Below are 20,761 nucleotides of genomic sequence, written 5' to 3' on the forward strand. Positions count from 1 at the left end.
TAATGGGCAGCTACAAAGTGCAGGTTTATTTGGCCGTCAAGGGATTTATCGAAGAGTCTGACAAATCGTCCGACCCAAAGACGAACGTCTAAAAGGTCAAACCAATGAATTGAAAATGATCATACATAGTAGACATTGGAGTCTACCAACTAAGCTAACAATTGCGAACTATGTAGAATCTAAAATTTGAATTAAATAAACAAAAATCACAAGATTTGGGAATGAACGCGTAACAAATATTAGAAACAGACATCATGACATCCCCATAAAGACCGTTTCGGTACGTAGAATCTAAAATTTGAATTAAATAAACAAAAATCACAAGATTTGGGAATGAACGCGTAACAAATATTAGAAACAGACATCATGACATCCCCATAAAGACCGTTTCGGTACTTGTCGGTTATTGGAAACAGATTCAAGAATTACGCTTAGGTTGCATCTCTATGGCTACTAAAACAAATGACGGATGATACAATGCATGGGACTTAGACAGAATCCAATGCACTTTTGGGCTACATATTGGCACGCTAGGGGGAGGATTTTGGGTTATGTTAGGTTAGGTTGGACTGTGTCAGGTAGATTAGGTGGGGTTAGGTTGAGTTAGGTTAGGCTAGATTAGGTTAGGTTTCCATGACTTTGTTTCTAAAGTATTATTTTATCACCAAGTTTGATTACATTTTATTAGGATTAACCTAACTTCACTTCTTGGGCGTGTTTCCAATAACCGAGAGCTACCACAATTTCTACCAAAAATTTTTCCTTTGGTGAAGATTTTTGTAATACCCTAAAAGTTTAGGACTGAGTCTGCTCCCCAGCCCTTCTTAAGGACATCCCTAAATAATCCTTATCATCAAGTTCAAGTCCTGTCAGCTGTAATATATAATGCATACCTCATCTTTTGTTGAACCTCCGTTGATTAGTTCTGTCGAGGAAAGAACATTTTTATGACATCTATAGAGGCAGTTGACATAAGTAAATTCAAGCAAAGCAGTGAAAACAAAAGCTGGAAAAAAATTGTTTGTAAATTTGAGTATGTTTACACTAAAAAGACAAGATAGAAAATAAGAAAGACAAAAACTACAAACTTTCTATTATTTTAATATCTTGGATATCAGTGGCTTAATTTCGTCAAAACTCTTGAGGGGGAGAGGAGAAGTTGGAGCCACTTGTCCCAAATCAAGTGAAAACTAAAAAATGAGCCATGAAGTACAATAAAGGCAAAAATAAACTAAAGATAACTGATCCGTTTTTGTGGATGATTGAATTGTGCAAGCTTATTTTAGTTTTGACAATATTTCTGAAGAAACTAAATTTCAGCTGGGGGACTAACTGAAGTCTGGAGGGACAAACTAAAACATGGGAGGGTACTTTTCCCCCTGCCCCGTAGCAGATTACACCCCAGCTTGGGTTTGATCTAAGAAATAGCTGTAGTGCTTTCCTAATAAAAGCTTCATGACGGGATTTTTATTTAAAACTAGCTGTTGGGGTGGCGCTTTGCGCCACCCCAACACATAGTTGATGGGGTGCTTCGCGCCCCCCAAGCCCCCCTGGGAGCGTAAGTCGTTACGCGCCATATTAGTTACGCGCCATTGTAGTTGTGTCCCTGTGTCCTACCTGTGAATAGATATATATATATATATATATATATATATATATATATATATATATATATATATATATCTATATATATAAAAATAAGTTGTCTGTCTGTCTGTGGATGGATCAGGTGACGTCACCTGAAAAAACTGGATCAGGTGACAAAACTGAAAACTGAAAAAACTAAAAAAAGGCAAAAACTACAAAAAAAACTAAAAACTAATAAAAAAAATAAAAAAGCTAAAAAACTAAAAAAACTAAAAAAAGGCAAAAACTACAAAAAAAAACTAAAAACTAATAAAAAACTAAAAAAACTAAAAAAAGGCAAAAACTACAAAAAAAACTAAAAACTAATAAAAAAAATAAAAAAGCTAAAAAACTAAAAAAACTAAAAAAACTAAAAAAAGGTAAAAAACTAAAAAAAACTAAAAAAAAGGAAAAAACTGAAAAATAAGCTAAAATAAAGGTAAAAACCAATAAAAAACTAAAAAAAAACTGAAAAAACTAAAAAAAGGCAAAAACTACAAAAAAAACTAAAAACTAATTAAAAAAGTAAAAAAGCTAAAAAACTAAAAAAACTAAAAAAACTAAAAAAAGGTAAAAAACTAAAAAAAATAAAAAATAAAAAAAAACTAAAAAAAAGGAAAAAACTCAAAAATAAGCTAAAATAAAGGTAAAAACCAATAAAAAACTAAAAAGAAAAAAAGGAAAAAACTAAAAAAAATTTTCATCTAAAAAACTAAAAAAAACTAAAAAAGGTAAAAACTAAAAGAACTAAAAAAGAAAAAAATAAATGACGACACTCAAAGAGAAAGCGACCAGGACAAAAGGAATGTTCGATTAGCAATCAACAAAGCACCGGGACACAGGGAGTATAAATGACGACCAGGACATAAGTAAAAAAAAAAACTAACAAAACTAAAAAGAAGGTAAAAACTACAAAAAAACTAAAAAGAAAAAAACTAAAAAAAGGCAAAAACTACAAAAAAAACTAAAAACTAATAAAAAAGCTAAAAAACTAAAAAAACTAAAAAAAGGCAAAAACTACAAAAAAAACTAAAAACATAAAAAAAATAAAAAAGCTATAAAACTAAAATAACTAAAAAAAACTAAAAAAAGGTAAAAAACTAAAAAAACTAAAAACTAAAAAAAACTAAAAAAAAAGGAAAAAACTGAAAAATAAGCTAAAATAAAGGTAAAAACCAATAAAGAACTAAAAAAAAACTGAAAAAACTAAAAAAAGGCAAAAACTACAAAAAAAACTAAAAACTAATAAAAAAAAGTAAAAAAGCTAAAAAATTAAAAAAACTAAAAAAACTAAAAAAAGGTAAAAAACAAAAAAAAATAAAAAATAAAAAAAAAATAAAAAAAAGGAAAAAACTGAAAAATAAGCTAAAATAAAGGTAAAAACCAATAAAAAACTAAAAAGAAAAAAAGGAAAAAACTAAAAAAAATTTTCATCTAAAAAACTAAAAAAAACTAAAAAAGGTAAAAACTAAAAGAACTAAAAAAGAAAAAAATAAATGACGACACTCAAAGAGAAAGCGACCAGGACAAAAGGAATGTTCGATTAGCAATCAACAAAGCACCGGGACACAGGGAGTATAAATGACGACCAGGACATAAGTAAAAAAAAAAACTAACAAAACTAAAAAGAAGGTAAAAACTACAAAAAAACTAAAAAGAAAAAAAAACTAAAAACTAATAAAAAAACTAAAAAATCTAAAAATCTAAATAAACTAAAAAAGAAAAAAAAGGAAAAAAATAAAGGAGAAAAACAAAACTAAAAAACGAATGTATATACAGACCGGGACACCGGGATACAAATGACGACCGGGACAGAGGGAATATAAATGACGACCGGGACACAGGGACACAACTACAACGGGGACACCGGGGGAAACAGGGGAATATAAATGACGACCGGGACATCGGGACAGGGAATGGTCGATTAGCAATCACCATCAACAAAGCTCAAGGGCAATCATTAGAATCATTAGGTATAGATCTGAATACAGATTGTTTTCCCATGGACCATTATATGTTGCATGTTCAAGAGTCGGTAAACCTGACAATCTATTTATATGCAAAGACAATGGGACAGCAAAGAATGTTGTATATTCGCAAGTTTTACGTAGTTAAAACCATATATATATATATATATATATATATATATATATATATATATATATATATATATATATATATATATATATATATATATATATATATATATATATATATATATATATATATATATATATATATATATATATATATATATATATATATATATATATATATATATATCTATATTCACAGGTGGGACATAGGGACAAAACTACAATGGCGCGTAACTATTATGGCGCGTAACGACTTACGCGCGCGGGGGGGCTTGGGGGGGGCGCGAAGCGCCACCCCAACACCAACATATATATATACCCCAACACCCCAACATATATATATATATATATATATATATATATATATATATATATATATATATATATATATATATATATATATATATGTCCCGGTCGTCATTTGTGTCCCGGTATCCCAGTTTGTAATTTCTCATTGAGTGTCCCGGTCGTCATTTATATTCACTGTGTCCCGGTGTCCCGGTCTGTAATTTCTATTCGAACAATCCCTGTGTCCCGGTCGTCATTTATATATCCGGCCTGTGCCCCCGGCGTCCCCGTTGTAGTTGTGTCCCTATGTCCCAGTCGTCATTTATATTCCCTGTGTCCCGGTCGTGATTTGTGTCCGGGGGGTCCCAGTCTGTAATTTCTCTTTGAGGTTCCCGGTCGTCATTTATATTCCCTGTGTCCCGGTCGTCATTTGTGTCCCGGTGTCCCGGTATGTAATTTCATCAGTTGACAAACATGACGTCAGTCGACAAACAACTTCATGACGCATACAGCTCAATCCTTATAATGACGTCAGTCGACAAACATGACGTCAGTCGACACAAAAACATGACGTCACTCGACACACACACACAGACAACTTATTTTTATATTTATAGAAGATATTTCCATTCCTTGGGAACACTCAAATTACGTGACCATTTAAAGTAATAGCTGTAAAAATGTTGACTTTGCATTAATTAGAATGATCAAAATTCAAATGAGGGAGATGAATATATAAGGGAATGCGTTTTGAAAACTGGTTCCAAATACGTAAAAATGTAAAGTTTAAAAACAAACAGCAATCAAACATAGGGGTTTAAAGCACCCCCTCTAAATATTGGCGACCTAAAACTTTCCTTTTCGTAAATTCCACCAAAACGAATAGAGAATACTGCTTATAACTCAACCTCTTACAAAAATTGAAATATTTACCCTAAAAATGCATTTTTCTATATTGACAAGAGGCAGATGAATCAAATCACAACTACTGGCTATAAAAAGAAGAAATCTAGATCCTTTGTTTTCTAAAATTAGCATGAAAGACTTCTTAGGGCTCATGACATTTATATTACTGAAACCCGCTTAATTTCCTTGCCTCGAAATCACACCTTGGAAAAAGTTGAACATGAACTGAAAAGATGTCGTAGCCATTTTGAGCATTGAAATAAAATTTAGATCCATATTCGATACATATTTTTATTTAGATTTGTTATTGACAAAATATTTGGAATAAATGTTTAGACATTTTTCTAAATTATGTCAAACAAAAAAAGTATTTTAATTTATCTAAAATGCCTCTGGTTCTAGCTTTTTCTTATTTTAAGTCTCTTCCATTTTTATCTAGGAAGGTTTTTGAAAGATGCTCTCAAGTCTCACGTCGAATAAAAGTGGTTAATGTGAAAGAACTAACCGCTCTTATTGTTCTAATCTATTCTTTGATAGAGACCATTGTGGCTGGACTCGAGCGATTATTTACCAGTATTCTTTCATTTGACTTAGCAGATGAAAGTTTCAAGGAATTTCCTGTTGCTGCAAAAACTCACTTATTGTGTAAAATGAAATTGGCTGATTTCTTTTCTCTTCCCCACGAGAAAAGAAGTAATGTAACGGATATCGTTCTCGTGTTGACTAGAAAAAGCGGCCGCTGCTGGGTTTGTTTTTACTCTAATAGAAACATGAAAAGAAAACACTATATAATTTACTTATCATGAGTTGGTATAATCTAATTGCCTATTATACTAATTATAAACTAGTTGTTTTCTGAATGAAAGTGATTAGCAAAATCAACACGTTCCTTTTTGTATAAATTTCCTGAAAAGACAACTTTCATTATTTACCATTATTTGATATTTTTCATTTCACTGAAGGTTTATGCGGAACGCATTCAAGATAAATTACTAATTCTTTAAAGCTCGGAGGACAAGTAGACGATTGTTACCTCATTTGCAGATTACACACACTGCACCAGTTGTTTCTACCAGTAATAGCAGTTTATATTAATTTTATTTATTTTTTTTTTACATTCCAATTGAGACTACTTAAACCTCACCTATAAATTTACCTACTGTGAAAATTGATCGAAAAAACCCAAAGTTAAAAACCTAAATAGACCTTTCACCCACCTCGTGCCCTGGGAACTTTTCAATTGCTGCTTACTTTTTTTATCCTCTGAATGTTTTTGTTTCTCAACCTGTATGTCTATGATCCTATAAACAAAGCGTCGCAATCGGTCTGAAATTTTTTGTAAAATATGGCTAGTAAATTTCAATAGAATTAAGAGTTCATTTAAAAGTCTGTTATGTTTCCTCTCAAGCGTCGTTCCTCAAACTAGAGCGGTGTGATTCCGTAGACAAAGAGTAGTATTCGAGCATATGAGTACTATTAATTAGTAATTAATAAGTTCTGATAGAAGCAGCAGTTCATTTCGATGTCTTTTTATTTTTTCACAGGGTTGCACATTGTCAGACAATTCCATAAAAATTACAACAGATTTTCTATTGAGACAACGGGTCATTTATCTTTATAAATGAATAATATAAATAATAAAATCTGATTATAAAAAGATAATAAAATGTTGATAATAAAAAAATATTTTTATGATTATAAAAATAATAGAATAATAATAATAAAATCTAAAATAATAAAATAATAATAAATATAAATACAAATAATAATAGCGCCTATTATCTTTTTCCCCCTGAAGCGTCGTTTCTCAGAATAAAGGTACAAAATTCCATACACAACGGTCATTAAAAAACAAAAACAACATAACAAAAAAATGTGAGTGAAATAAAAAAACAAAACAAGTTTTGTGTAGAAAAGAACATGTTATTTATAATTTGCTGTTCCCTCTTTAACCTTGTTTCTCAAAATAGAGGGCTACGATCTCGTAGACTAGGGGTTAAATCTTGGAGGGAAAGATTCAAACTTTATGGAGAAAAGAAAATGTTGTTTCCTATTGACGAATTGTAATAAATTTAAATAAGAGCTCATCTAGGTGCTCACAATTTTTTTCTCTGTTGGGTTGTTTCTCAACCAGGAGCGTTGCGATTCCATGGATAAGGTGATGCAATCGCCGATAAAAAAAAAAAAAATTATAATCGATGTTTTGATAATCTATAATTAATTGATTTCAGTCAAATATAAACATGAATTCAAAAATAAATATTAAATAAATGAATAAGCATGAATAAATCAATAGCTAATAAGATAATAATACCCTATCCATGGAATAAATAATTATTTTTAGTTATTTTTGTTATGAGGCTTCTGTAAGGTAGCTGAGTTTATGTTCGACATTTTTCTTGGAAAGTGGAGTTTTGAGAAACAAAACGATTAAGAAACGATGGTTTGAAAACGAGATATATAATTCCCATTCGTAATACCGTCATATATCCTCTTATAAGTTTTGATTTGTGCTTAATTTATAAGGCAACTCAATAATTCAAGAAGTGAGAAAATAAAAGTATCTAACCAGTACAAGCTCCCATCCAAACATCGATTGCCTTCACATAGCTCACTTCAGGTAGTCCTACCTGAACACCTGAAAATATAACTGTTATTAATAATATTATCAGATGAACAACGGATAATTTGCTGAAATTTAGACCTGGCAATACTCCAATACTGTTAGTGCTTGGGCACGTCAAGAAGTTAATTTTTATTTATTTAAACATAATTACATAAACAGTAAATTTTATTTTGTTTACCCCCAAAAAGGTTCTATGCCCTGTAACGTAGGGTTTGTAAAAATAACAATGACTCAAAAGTTATTCGAAAGAGGAATATTTTAAAACTTTACCTTATCTAAACTTATAAAACTATTAAAATTATACTAAAATTATTAAAACTTATCTACCTCCAATAAAAGCTCTATGCCCTGTACAATAAGGGATTACAAAATAATAATGACTCAAAAGTTACTCGACAATGAAATAAAAAAATAATAATTCCTAAGAAAACACAATTATTTATCACACAATGAAGAAGTACGCTTTTGCTACAGTATAGGAAATATTCTTGAAATTATTTTTTCCATTCCATTTTTTTGTCTATGTGCTCATCTTGTCTATTTAATTATTCTTTTTTTTGTTCTTATTTTATCTTCTCGAGTCGTAAACTGTTCTATTGTGCTTACTAACTTCGTATATTACAACTAGCATACCTTTAGTTTTTTTTAGTTTTTTTGTCTTATTCTTTTTATTACTTTTCAGTTTCTTCACTTTGCATCTAAAGTTACCTTTGCATTGTACCCCCTCCCTTACACAAAAAATGAGGTTTCTGTGTAATTGCCTAATCTAGGAAGTCCATTTCTTGGAAATTCCTTAAAGGGGAGTGCACACGGTAGAAACTTTATGCATTGCAGGATTTTATGCTAGCAAACTTTTCTCACGTATGGCATTTATGCTTATTTTTAATCCGTAACACGAATCTTTGCTCTGAACTAGAATCAGAACTATGATTCCCCAATGCTCTAAAGGCCCAATTCTAAATAAATTTAAGGAAAGTGGCCCTAGAAAAAAAATGGGTCATGTCTCGTTTAGGACTCATCTAAATCCACTTTCCAGTACCTATCGCCTCCTGGGTCGTTTTGAAAAGTGGCTACAAAAGAGTTGAGAAAATTTCCTGAAACAGCCAGATAAAATAGTTCGTGGTAACGAACTGTAAGCAAGGAGCGACTCGGCCCAATAGCAAACGAAAATCTAAAAAACGAAATTTTGATGACAATAGGTACGTCTAAAGAATTGGATTTTTATGCTGATTTCAAATATAAAAAGTTCATTAAGTTTAATGTTTCTAATCAAAAGTTAGTAGCCCAAGAAAATTTGCCTGATTTTCAAAACAGGGAAGAAACATTCTTAAAAAGTCAAGCAATCTTAACTAAAATCACACCATTACATCTTTGAAAAACTTTAGGAATTAATTAATTGTCAAGAATCAATTGAGAAGCAATTAATGGTGCATTTTTACTGATATACCTCAGTTGGGGCCGTCATACTATGGTTAGTTAATATTTAAGAACGTTATTATTTATGCAATTATTTAACCAATCCACCTATTATTTTATTTTCCGAGATTGGCCGGATATGATAGAAATTATAGCAGTGCCTTCGATGGGAATCATGATGAAAGGGCGCAGAAGGAAATAGTTTCTATATTAGCCTTTTTCCTTGCAACTACTTGTCAAAAAGGCCGAAGGACAGCTAAAACCAAATGTTTTTTGTAGATTTAATCCTGATACAAATGAGTGCTCTTTCAAAATGAGGCTACAACATAAAAAGACAAGCTTTTGTTACTTCTAAAGACAATTTTTCAGACTGTGAAGCTAAAATTTGTGAATTTGAATCGAGGCCAAGTGAGCCTAGTATTCAACGTCACAAAATCCAGCTAACCAATTTTATCCAGCTAACCGAAAACGTTATAGTTCGAAACGACATCTATTAAATCTCCAGAAGCGTCCGTGCCGAAGTCGCGAGAGCGCCAGCTGCTGCGTAAAATAAAGTTAGAAACCAGTTTACAGAAATGTTAAGAGCAATCAAAAGGGTTCGGTGTCTGATTTATAAAATCATTTAATATTACTTTGTTTGTATGCTCATTCATATTTGTCATCAAATTGGCAAAATAAGAATTTCCCAAATAGAAAACTGCTTGTCAAAATTTTAATTATCTTTTATCAGTGAAGCCTGCTTATCTGGTTAAATATTAATTGACATACGACAATTTCTCTTATCTTTTACATTCGTTCACATATATATGTGCATTTGATTGAATAAGTAAATCAAACAGAGCGCGGCAGTGAACTGCGAGTAAGGAGCGACTTGGCCAATTCGTAAACGAAACTCTAAAAACAGAATTTTGATAACAATAAATCAAACAGTTCGTGGTAACGAACTGTAGTAAGGAGCGACCCGGCTCAATAGTAACCAAAACTCTAAAAAATGGAATTTTGATACCAATAGCTACATCAAAAGAATCGCATTTTAATGCTGGTTTTAAATATATAAGTTTCATCAAGTTTAGTCTTACCCATCAAAAGTTACAAGCCTGAGAAAATTTGCGTTATTTTAGAAAATAGGGGGAAACGCCCCCTAAAAGTAATAGAATCTTAACGAAAATCACACCATCAGATTCAGCGTATCAGAGAACCCTACTGTAGAAGTTTCGAGCTCCTATCTACAAAAATGTGGAATTTTGCATTTTTTGCCAGAAGGCAGATCACGGATGCGTGTTTATTTGTTTTTTTTTTTTTTTTTTTTTTTTTTCCCAGGGGTGATCGTATCGACCCAGTTGTCCTAGAATGTTGCAAGAGGGCTCATTCTAACGGAAATGAAAAGTTCTAGTGCCCTTTTTACGTGACCAAAAAAATTGGAGGGCACCTAGGCCCCCTCCCACGCTAATTATTTTCCCAAAGTCAACGGATCAAAATTCTGAGATAGCCATTTTATTCAGCGTAGTCGAAAAACCTTATAACTATGTCTTTGGAGACGACTTACTCCCCCACAGTCCCCGTGGGAGGGGCAACAAGTTACAAACTTTGACCTGTGCTTACATATAGTAATGGTTATTAGGAAGTATACAGGCGTTCTCAGGAGGATTTTTTTGGTTTGGGGGAGGGGTTGAGAAGAGGGGGATATGCTGGGGAACTTCCCTTCGAGAATTTGTAATGGGAGAAGAAAATTTCCATGAAGGGAGAGCAGGATTTACTAGCATTATTTAAAAAAAAACAATTAAAAAATAAAAGTGAAAAAGCTTTTTCAGCTGGAAGTAAGGAACAGCAATAAAACTTAAAACAAACAGAAATTATTACCCATATAAGGGGCTCACCTCCTTCTAATACCTCGCTCTTTACGCTAAAGTATTTTCGGTAATTTCAACTACTTATTCTACGGCTTTTGTGATTCAGGGGGTCATTCTTAATGAATTGGGATAAAATTTAAGCTTTAGTGCAAAGAGCGAGGTACTGACGATGGGGCGAATCCCCTCATATATGTAATAAAAACATGAGAATACAAAAGTTCTTTACGTAAGCTAATTTATAAGTTACGTAAATCTTTTACCAATAAAAAGATTCGTAAAAAATTAAAAGTTCTAGTTGCCTTTTTAATTAACCAAAAAATCGGGGGGCAACTAGGCTTCGTCCCCCGCTCTTTTTTTCTCAAAATCATTCGATCAAAATTATGAGAAATCCATTGAGCCAAAAAAAAAAATATGCAAATTTCGTTTTGATTATTCCTCTGCGGAGAGCCAAAATCAAAACATGCATTGATTCAAAAACGTTCAGAAATTAAATAAAAAAAACAAGTTTTTTCAACTGAAAGTAAGGAGTGACATCAAAACTTAAAACGCACAGAAATTATTTCGTATATGAAAGAGGCTGCTTCCTCATCAACGCCCCGCTCTTTACGCTAAAGTTTTTTACTGTTTTAGAAAGAAGAATTGAGAGAAAGAGTCAAACTTTAGCGTAAAGAGCGGGGCGTTGATGAGGAAGCAGCCTCTTTCATATACGAAGTAATTTCTGTGCGTTTTAAGTTTTGATGTCACTCCTTACTTTCAGTTGAAAAAACTTGTTTTTTTTATTTAATACATAAAAGAACTGCATTTTTATGGTGATTCTAAATATATACAATTCGTAAGTTTAACGTTACCCATCAAAAGCTACGGGTCTGAGAAAATTTGCCTGATTTCTGAAAAAGGAGGAAGCACCGCCAACAAGTCCCGTAACCTTAATGAAAATCATACCATCAGAATTAGTATATCAGAGAACCCTAATGTAGTGCTTTCAACCTCCTATCTGAAAAAATAGGGAATTTGAAATTTTTGCCAGAAGAAACGTCCCGGATGTGTGGTTATTTATTTTTTCCTGATTTTTTTTCTTTGTTATTCCCAGGAGTAATCGTAGCGAACCAATGGTCCTAGAAAATTTAGGACGTAGATGGCTCAATTTGACGGATATTAAAATTTCCAGAGCCTTTTTTAAGTGACCAAAAAATGGAGGGCAACTAGCAGGCCCTTTTTTCTCCAGAGTTGTCTGATCCAATTTTGAGATAAGAATTTGGTTCAGAATAGTTGAAAGGTCAAATAGATATGCCTTTGAGAATGAAAAACCCCCTCCCTCAGCTCCCGAGAAAGGTCTGCAACTTATGAAATTCGCTCACTGTTTACATGTAATAGCCTATGTGCTATTAGAAAATATAAAAATATTTTCCATGAGAAGAGAATTTCTGTGGAGGATTTTCTATAGGGAGAATTTGGTGATCGGAAGAGGAGGAAGTTTCTGGTGGTGACCATTCCATGAAAATTTTACACGGGGGTATTACCTTGTATTAATATACGAAAATTGTTTTATTTATCTTATATTCTAATTTTGGTGACTTAATTTTACACGTGGAGATGTTCGGGGGAATTGTCCGGGGATATTTTCAGTGGGATTGGAATTTTCTTGGGATTTTCTATGTGGAGAGTAAAGTGGACGAAATTGGACAATTTGCAGCAACAATTCTCCATGTGGGGACTATTACCAAGAGAAATTCTCCATCTAGAGATCTCCACGCGATAAAATTTCCATTGAGGGTGGGGAATGATTTACGGCGAAAATATTGTACATAAGGGGATATCTGGCAGACTTGGAAAAATGATCAGAAATAAAATAAATAACTGGCTTTTGTCAAATAGAAGTGTGCTAAGGAGAATTTCTCAGGCGGAATCGTCAGCAAGAAATTTTCTGAGGGGAATTTACAGCGAGGATAAAATTGTCTGGGGGTGATTTTCTGGTGGGAGGGAGGAGGAATTAGCGTCTTAAGAACTTTCCCTAGAGGAACTTTTTGTTGGGAAAGGGGGAGAATTTCCTTGGAAATGGAGGTAGGTTTTCTGGAATTAACTTTTTTGTTGTTAGATTGCGATGTTCCATGGCCATTACCAGCCTGTGAAACTCAACGGCTGTCAAATGGCACCCCTTGGCAACCATGATCACACATATGGTATTTTTTGGACATTTTCCTCCAAAAATATCTACATACACTAGAATCGATCGTTTAAACTTGATGAAAAATCCCCAATAACGTTTCTTTTGATGACTACTTGCAATTGTGGCCAGCATGACACAATCTACCAGCTCGATGACACACTCAGGCGCAAATTACTACAACTGAGTGTTTTTCATTTTTTTGCCACAAAAATAACTTTGTAAAATACAAATTAGCATTGTTTTTGTTTTAACGGCAGAAACCTGCCATTTCATTGTTAGATTGTGATGTTCCAAGGCGATTCCCAGCCTGTAAAACTCAAAGACCGACACACGGCACCCCCAGGCAACTATTATCACACATATATGACAATTTTTGGTAAATTTCCTCCAGAAATATCGGTTTACATTAGAATCGATGGTTTAAACCTAAATGCAAAATCCCCAGTAACGTTTCTTGTGACTACTGCTTGCAATTTAGACAACCGTCAGAAAATACTAGCCCGATGACACCCTCTGGAATACATTATCCCACCTAAGGGTTTTCAACCTTTGCTTCACAAAAATAATATAAACTGAAAATGATCATTTTTTTATTTGAACAGGGGAAAGTTGCCATTTCATCGTTAGATTGCAAAGTTCCAAGACGATTCCCAGTCTGTCACACAATGGGTGAAAAACAGAACTCTCTAGCAACTATTATCGCACATATGGCAGTTTTCAGACATTTTCCTCCAAAAATATTCGTTTAGACTAGAATCAATCACTTAACTTAATCAAAAATCCCAATAACTTTTTTTCTGATAACTTCTGGGAATTGACGGGAGCGTGACAAAATCTACCAGCCTGATGACACCCTCAGGGGCATATTATCGCATCTGAGGGTTTTTCATCCTTTTTCCCATAAAAATAAACTTTGTAAACTAAAAATGATCATTGTTTTATTTGAGCAGTGCATCTGCAATATCATTTCTAGATTGCGATCGAAGTTCCATGGCGATTCCCAGCTTGTGAAACACAATGGCTGAAACACGCCATACCTCTGACAACCATTATCATACATATGTGTCATGTTTTCAGACATTTTCATCCAAAAACATCCTTTTACATTAGAATCAATGCTTTAAACTTAATGAAAAATCCCCAATAATGTTTCTTCTGACGACTCCTGACAATTGAGGCCAGCGTGACAGTGTATCAGCTCGGTGACACCCTCTGGCACATGTTATCATATCTAAGGGTTTTTCAACCTTTCCCTCACAAAACAACTTTATAAACTAAAAAACACCCTTGTTTTTATTTGAACAGAATAAAAGTGCCATTTCACTGTTAGATTGCGATGCTATTTAAAGATTCCAAGCCTGTGACGCTCAATGGCTGACACACGGTACTCTCTGGCAACCATTATCACAAATGTGACACTTTTTGGACGTTTTCCTCCAAAAATATGTGTTTACACTAGAATCGATCGTTTAAACTTAACGAAAAATCTTCGATCACGTTTTTGTTAAGGACTCCTGGCAATTGAGGCAAAGTGTGGCAAAATGAGGCAAAGCGTGGCACAATCTACCAGCCCGGTGACACCATCAGGAACACATTATAAAACTTAAGGATTTTTCATCCTTTACCCATAAAATTAATTTTATAAGCTAAAGGCGACCATTGTTTTTATTTGAACAGCGAAAACATGCCATTTCATTGATAGATTGCCACGCTCCACGGCGATTCCTAGCCTGTGAAACTCAATGACTGACACACACCACCCTCTGACAACCATTATCACAGATATGGCATTTTCCGGATATTCCCCCAAAAATATCCATTTACAGTAGAATCGATCGTTTAAATTTATTGAAAATCTCCAATAACATTTCTTTTAATGACTCCTGACGATCGAGGCCAGCAAGGCACAGTCTACCACCTCGATTACACGCTCTGGTGCACATTATCACACCTAATTGTTTTTTAACCGTTTTCCCCAGGATCATTGTTTTTATTTGATCAGCAAAAACTGGTCAATTCATTATTAGATTGCGATGTTTCATGGGAATCCCCAGCCTGTGACACTCAATGGCTGACACACAGCACCCTCTGGCAACCATTATCACACATTTGACATGACCCAGAATGGAATGTGTAACATCTCAAGAGAAAACATAATGAAGTACTTTATGAGATAGATTCAAAGCATTCATTTTTTTTTATTATATTCAACATGTCATTATTTCAATAAAAATATTTTATTACGTTGCTTTCTTATGTTTTCATTAATTTTTAGTGTCCGTTAACAACCCTAACGCTTAGAATATCAGAGAGGCAAGGAAAAAAAATCAGAGGTACTGCTACCGGGTTCATATGAGGTTTACTAAAATTTGAGATGGGTTAGCGATTTTTTTTTTACGAAAGTCAAGAGAGATGAGCTGGATTTTGGGAGAATTTTTAGAGATGTTATCTCAAAAATTATATGAAATTGTTCAAAACATAGGAAAATAGTCCTTCTTAGAGAACTTTTGTTTTCTTAGAGAATGATATAAACTTTTCAAAACATAGGAAAATAGTCCTTCTTAGAGCATTTTCAGAAAAGTTTTCTTAGAGCGTGATGTAAACTTGTTAGAAACATAGAAAAACAGTCCTTTCTAAAGATTTTTTAGAGAGGTGTTTTATAGAATGATATAAACATGTTGAAAACATAGGAAAATCGTCCTTCTAGAGAATTTTTAGAAATGTTTTATTTTTTAGAAATTTTTAGAAATATAAAATTTGCAAAGTTCTTCTCTTAGAGAATGATATAAACTTGTTCAAAACAGCGAAATAGTCTTTCTTAGAATGTTTAGAGATATTTTCTTAGAGAATGATACAAATTTGTTAAAACATTGGAAAATGGCGCTTCTTTGAGAATTTTTTGAGATGTTTCCTTAGAAAATGATATACACTTGTTCATAACATAGAAAAATAGTCCTTCTTAGAGAAATATTAAGACATATTTTCTTACAGAAGGATATAAACTTGTTCAAAACATAGGAAAATAGTCCTTCTTAGAAAATTTTAAAGATATTTTCTTAGAGAATGATTTAAACATGTTGAAAGTATAGGAAAATTGTTCTTCTTAGAGAGTTTTTAGGCATGTTCTTTTAAAAAAAGATGTAAATTTGTTAAAAAAAAGGAAAATAGTCCTTCTTAGAGAATTAATGATGTTTTTTTTTAGAGAATGATATAAAAATGTTAAAAACACAGGAAATAGTCCTTCTTAGAGAAATTCTAAAAATATTTTCTTAGAAAATAATATTAACTTGTTATAGCAAAATAGTCCTTCTTAGAAAGTTTTTGAAGATTCTATCTTAGAGAACTATATATACCTGTTCAAAACAAAGGAAAACGATCCTTCTTATACAATTTTTAGAGATACTTCCCAAGAGAATGATATAAACTTGTTCAAAACATAGGAAAATAGTCTTTTTTAGAGAATTTTAGAGATCCTTTCTTAGAGGATGATATGAACTTCTTCAAAACGTAGGGAAATAGTCCATCTTGGAGAATTTTTAGACATGCTTTCTTGAATAATGATATAAAAATGATCAAAACACAGGAAAATAGTCATTTTTAGAGGATTTTTAGAGATTTTTTCTTAGAGACTGATCCAACCTTACCCAAAACATAGGAAAATAGTTCTTGACCACTAAAAGTACCTCCTTCTACAGCATGGGTACCTGCAACCAACCTATAACTAACCCAAGTACCTGTAAAAAGCATGTCGCACCCTGGTTACCTGCAACCGACAAGTTCTAACAACTATAAAAAAAATACGATGTTATATTCATACGAACTCGCAATTTTCTTTAAATATTCAGCCTTTTTTTTACATACTAGTAGGCTAGGTTAACCTAACCTAGCCTACAAATGATAAGTTAGGTTAACCTAGTTTACTAGCATGTAAGCAAAATGCTGAATCTTTACAAAAACGGTGCGAGTTTGTATGAAATTGCCATAGTAATGTTGAAATTCGATAACTCGATAATAATTAAAATTGATAAAAGTATGACTATTTTTCTATGTTTTGAAGAAGTTTGTATCATTCTTTAAAAAAAGATTTTTAAACATTCTTTACTAAGGGCTATTTTCCTAACTTTTGAACAAGTTTATATCATTCTTTAAGAAACACCTCTAAAAATTCTCCCAAGATCCAGATCATCTTTCTTGAATTTGGTAAAACAAACTGCCAAACCATCTCAGACTCTAGTAGACCCCCTATGAGCCCGGTAGTGGTACCTATGTCTGGGAAATTTCCTTTTCTTGCCTTTCTGACTCTTGAATAAATATTATAAACGTTTGAGTTGTTAGCAGACCCCAAGAAAACATAGAGAGTAATGCAGTAAAATAAATTTTATTGAAATAATGACATGTGAAATATCATCATAAAAAATAAATGCTCTGAACCTATCTCATAATATACTTCATTATGTTTTTTCTTGAGATGTCAAATATTCCAATTTGGGCTCATCCCATATGTGTGATAATGGTTGCCATAGGTCACCGTGTGTCAGCCATTGAGTATCAGAGGCTTGGAATCATTCTGGAACATGGCAATCTAACAGTGAAATGGTAATTTTACGCTGTTCAAATAAAAACAATGACTATTTTTAGTTTATAAAGTTATTTTTTCTGAAGAAAGGATGGTAAACCCTTAGATCTGATAATGTATACCTGAGAGTGTCATCGGGCTAGTTAATTGTGCCAGGCTGGCACAATTTACCAGCAATACTGGCACATATTTAAACGATCGATTCTAGTGTAAACGGATATTTTCGGAGTAAAACCTCCAAGAAGTGGCATAGGCGTTATAATGGTTACCAAAAGGTGCCATGTGCCAGCAATTGAGTATACTTTAAACGGATACTTTAGGAAGACAATGTCCAAAAAATGCCATACATGTGATAATGGTTGCACGAGGGTGCTAAGTGTTAGCCATTAAGTGTTACAGGCTGGGAATCACCAGGGAGCATCGCAATATAACAATGACATGAACAACAAGTTTCCAAAGTTCAAATACAAACATTGCTCATTTTTAGTTTACAAAGTTATTCTTGTTGGTGAAAAAGTCGAAATACCCTTAGGTGTAATAATGCGTGGCAAAGGGTGTTATCGGGCTTGTAGATTGTACCACTCAGGTCTCAATCGCTAGGAGTCATCAGAAGAAACGTTTTTTGGGATCTATCACTAAGTTTAAACGATGGGTTCTTGTGTAAACGGATAATATCGCAAGAAAATGTCCAAGAAATGCCGTATGTGGTACAATGTCTACCAGTGGGTGCTAGTTTGTCAGCCATTGAGTATCACAGGGTGGGGATCCTCACAGAATATCACAATCTAACAATAAAATTGCCAGTTTCTGCTGTTCAAATAAATCAACAGTCATTTTATTTTTATGTGAAAATAAAATAATTTATCTAGTATAAAATAATTTTTTGGAGGAAAATGTCCAACAAATAACATATGTGTGATAATGATTGCCAGTGGTCGCCATGTGTAGGCCATGAGTGTCACAGGCTGAGAATCAATATGGAACATCGCAAGCTTACAAATAAATGTCAGTTTTCCGCTGTTCAAATAAAAAAATTGTCATTTTTACCTTATACAGTTATTTTTGTGAGAAAAAAGGTGGAAAACCCTTCGGTGTGATAATGTGCGCCAGAGGCTGTCATCGGGATGGTAAATTTTCTCAAGCTGGCCTCAATTTGCAGGAGTCAACAGAAGAAACGCTATTGGAGATTTTTCATAAGGTTTTAACGATTGATTCTAGGTTAAACATATATTATTGGAGGAAAATGTCCTACAAATGCCATAAGTCTGATAATGGTTGCTAGAGAGTGCCGTGTGTCAGCCATTGAGTGTCGCAGGCTGGGAATCGTCAGAAAATAGCAAAAATGAAAAATGAACAAAATATTGAATTAAACCAAATATCCTCTGCCCATTTGAATTTACCTCCAATAAATCACCCCTTCCTCTCAATGGATTTCAATTGTTTTCATGCAGTATTTTATTTTTGATGTTGTGGATGTACTTCGGCGAATTTTACAGAATTTATGTTGATAATCCTTGATTGAATGAATCTGTAGTAGAAAAAATCTCCCTCCTACCTGTATAGTATTGATTTCATTGTCTTAAGAATAAAGTGTTTTAATCAAGCTTGTAAATTTGCTTTAGTGACTAAAACTTGAATTTACATTAAAGTCTTCATAATTTTTATTTTTTTGTTCCAGAAAGAATCTTCACTGCGTAATCATTTACGTAATGAACATCTAAGGCCAATGTTATGTATCATCTCTCTGATTCGAAAATAACTTAATCTGTCTAGGTCACATAAGAAATTGATAACACCGTAACAAGCAGGTGTACATCGAATGTAAGCAATTTCTAGTAACTGAATGTCTCCCCTATATGTCAGGTATTGCACACATAGGGATAATGTAAACCATAGTTTTATCGAAACGTTTCTGTTAGAATAATTCCTGGAATAAAAATATTAGAAAGGGTTTTCTGGTTCAGCTGTCTAGCACTCAATTCCATTGAGGGGATATGTCTCTCGAATCCTAATATGGACAAAAATCTTTAGACAGTAAAGGTTCCCTGAAAAAAGAAAAACGCATTGAAAGAAAATGAAATTTCTTAAAGTATTTTGTAACACCCACATGCGCATCGTCAATACGTAACACCCCCCGTGTGTGTTCTATTTAGTTACAAGCAGGAATCCCCCTGGGCCCCCCGAAGAAACAAGTCAAGTGAGAACGCGTCATCCTTAACAAAGGTAAACACTCCCCTATTGCATAACAACAAAAGAAATCTTGAAAATAGTCTTGAGAAAAATGTCTCAAAAGCGTTTCGAAATGTCTTGAAAAAATGTCCCGAAGAAAAATGTCTTTAGAAACCTCTTGAAATGTTTTGAAACGTCTTGAAATGTGTTTTTAAAAAAAAAGTCTTGAGAAACTTCTTGAAATGTCTCGATACGTTTCGAAAAATGTCTTGAAGAAAAGTGTCTACAAGGCATCTTGAAATGTCTCAAAATATCTTGAAGAAACAAGTCTTAAGATACGTCTTGAAATGTCTTGAAACGTCTTGAAAAATGTATTGGAAGAAAAATGTCCTAAAAAATGTCTTGAAATGTCTTGGAGAAAACATTCCTTATTGAGTAACAACCAAAGAAATCATGATTTTGCGGTGGCTTTGAAGGTTTTTCCTGGCCCTCGCGGGGTTTTTAAACGACCGAAGAAAAAACTATTATGTAACAGATACCTGTATCTTTTAGAAATCATTTCCTATTATGTAAAGAGCACCTGAATCTCTTAGAAAACATTCCCTATTACATAACATGCAGCTACGTCTAGGAGAAAACTAATAACAGCTGCGTCTTGAAGGAATCGCCTATGAACTTCTTTGTCATCTGAAACCATTAAAGAAAGAAAGGAGTAGCGGCAACGGGTCTCGTGGAAGGTATTATGGCATCACTAATCATCCCTTAGTTCTATTATGACTATCTAACTTAGTTCTGCCCTAGGATGGACGGATGAACGGTATGCTATCTATCAACAAGTGAAAATGACATCATTTTGTCATTTAAACAAAAAGACAGTTTAAGTAAATTCTAATTAAACAGATCTGTTTAATTAGAATCGAACGGTTTTTTAAAAGTACTAAAAAACTTCAGCCTGAAGTGTGGAGAATTGAGGAGAATCACCCCCCTCCCTTTCACATATGGAATTATTTCTGTTCGTGTTCCTTTTAGCGTTGCTCCTTA

General features: G+C 33.2%; 1 protein-coding gene across 3 annotated transcripts in view; it reads right to left on the minus strand.

Moving 5' to 3' along the window:
• The window catches only part of LOC136038117 (glycine receptor subunit alpha-2-like), a 121,027-nt gene that overhangs the window by 12,066 nt on the left and 88,200 nt on the right, over positions 1 to 20,761 (minus strand). For 2 of the 3 annotated variants that reach the window (XM_065721137.1, XM_065721139.1), the window contains exons 8-9: positions 7,486 to 7,566; positions 894 to 1,006 (exon numbers count right to left, since the gene is read on the minus strand). In XM_065721137.1, coding sequence (XP_065577209.1) covers positions 894 to 1,006; positions 7,486 to 7,566 — 194 coding nt within the window. The remainder of the gene's footprint in view (positions 1 to 893; positions 1,007 to 7,485; positions 7,567 to 20,761) is intronic. The other variant, XM_065721138.1, reaches the window with a different exon arrangement.

The sequence above is a fragment of the Artemia franciscana genome, chromosome 17 (assembly GCF_032884065.1).
Source record: "Artemia franciscana chromosome 17, ASM3288406v1, whole genome shotgun sequence".
Lineage (NCBI taxonomy): Eukaryota > Metazoa > Arthropoda > Branchiopoda > Anostraca > Artemiidae > Artemia > Artemia franciscana.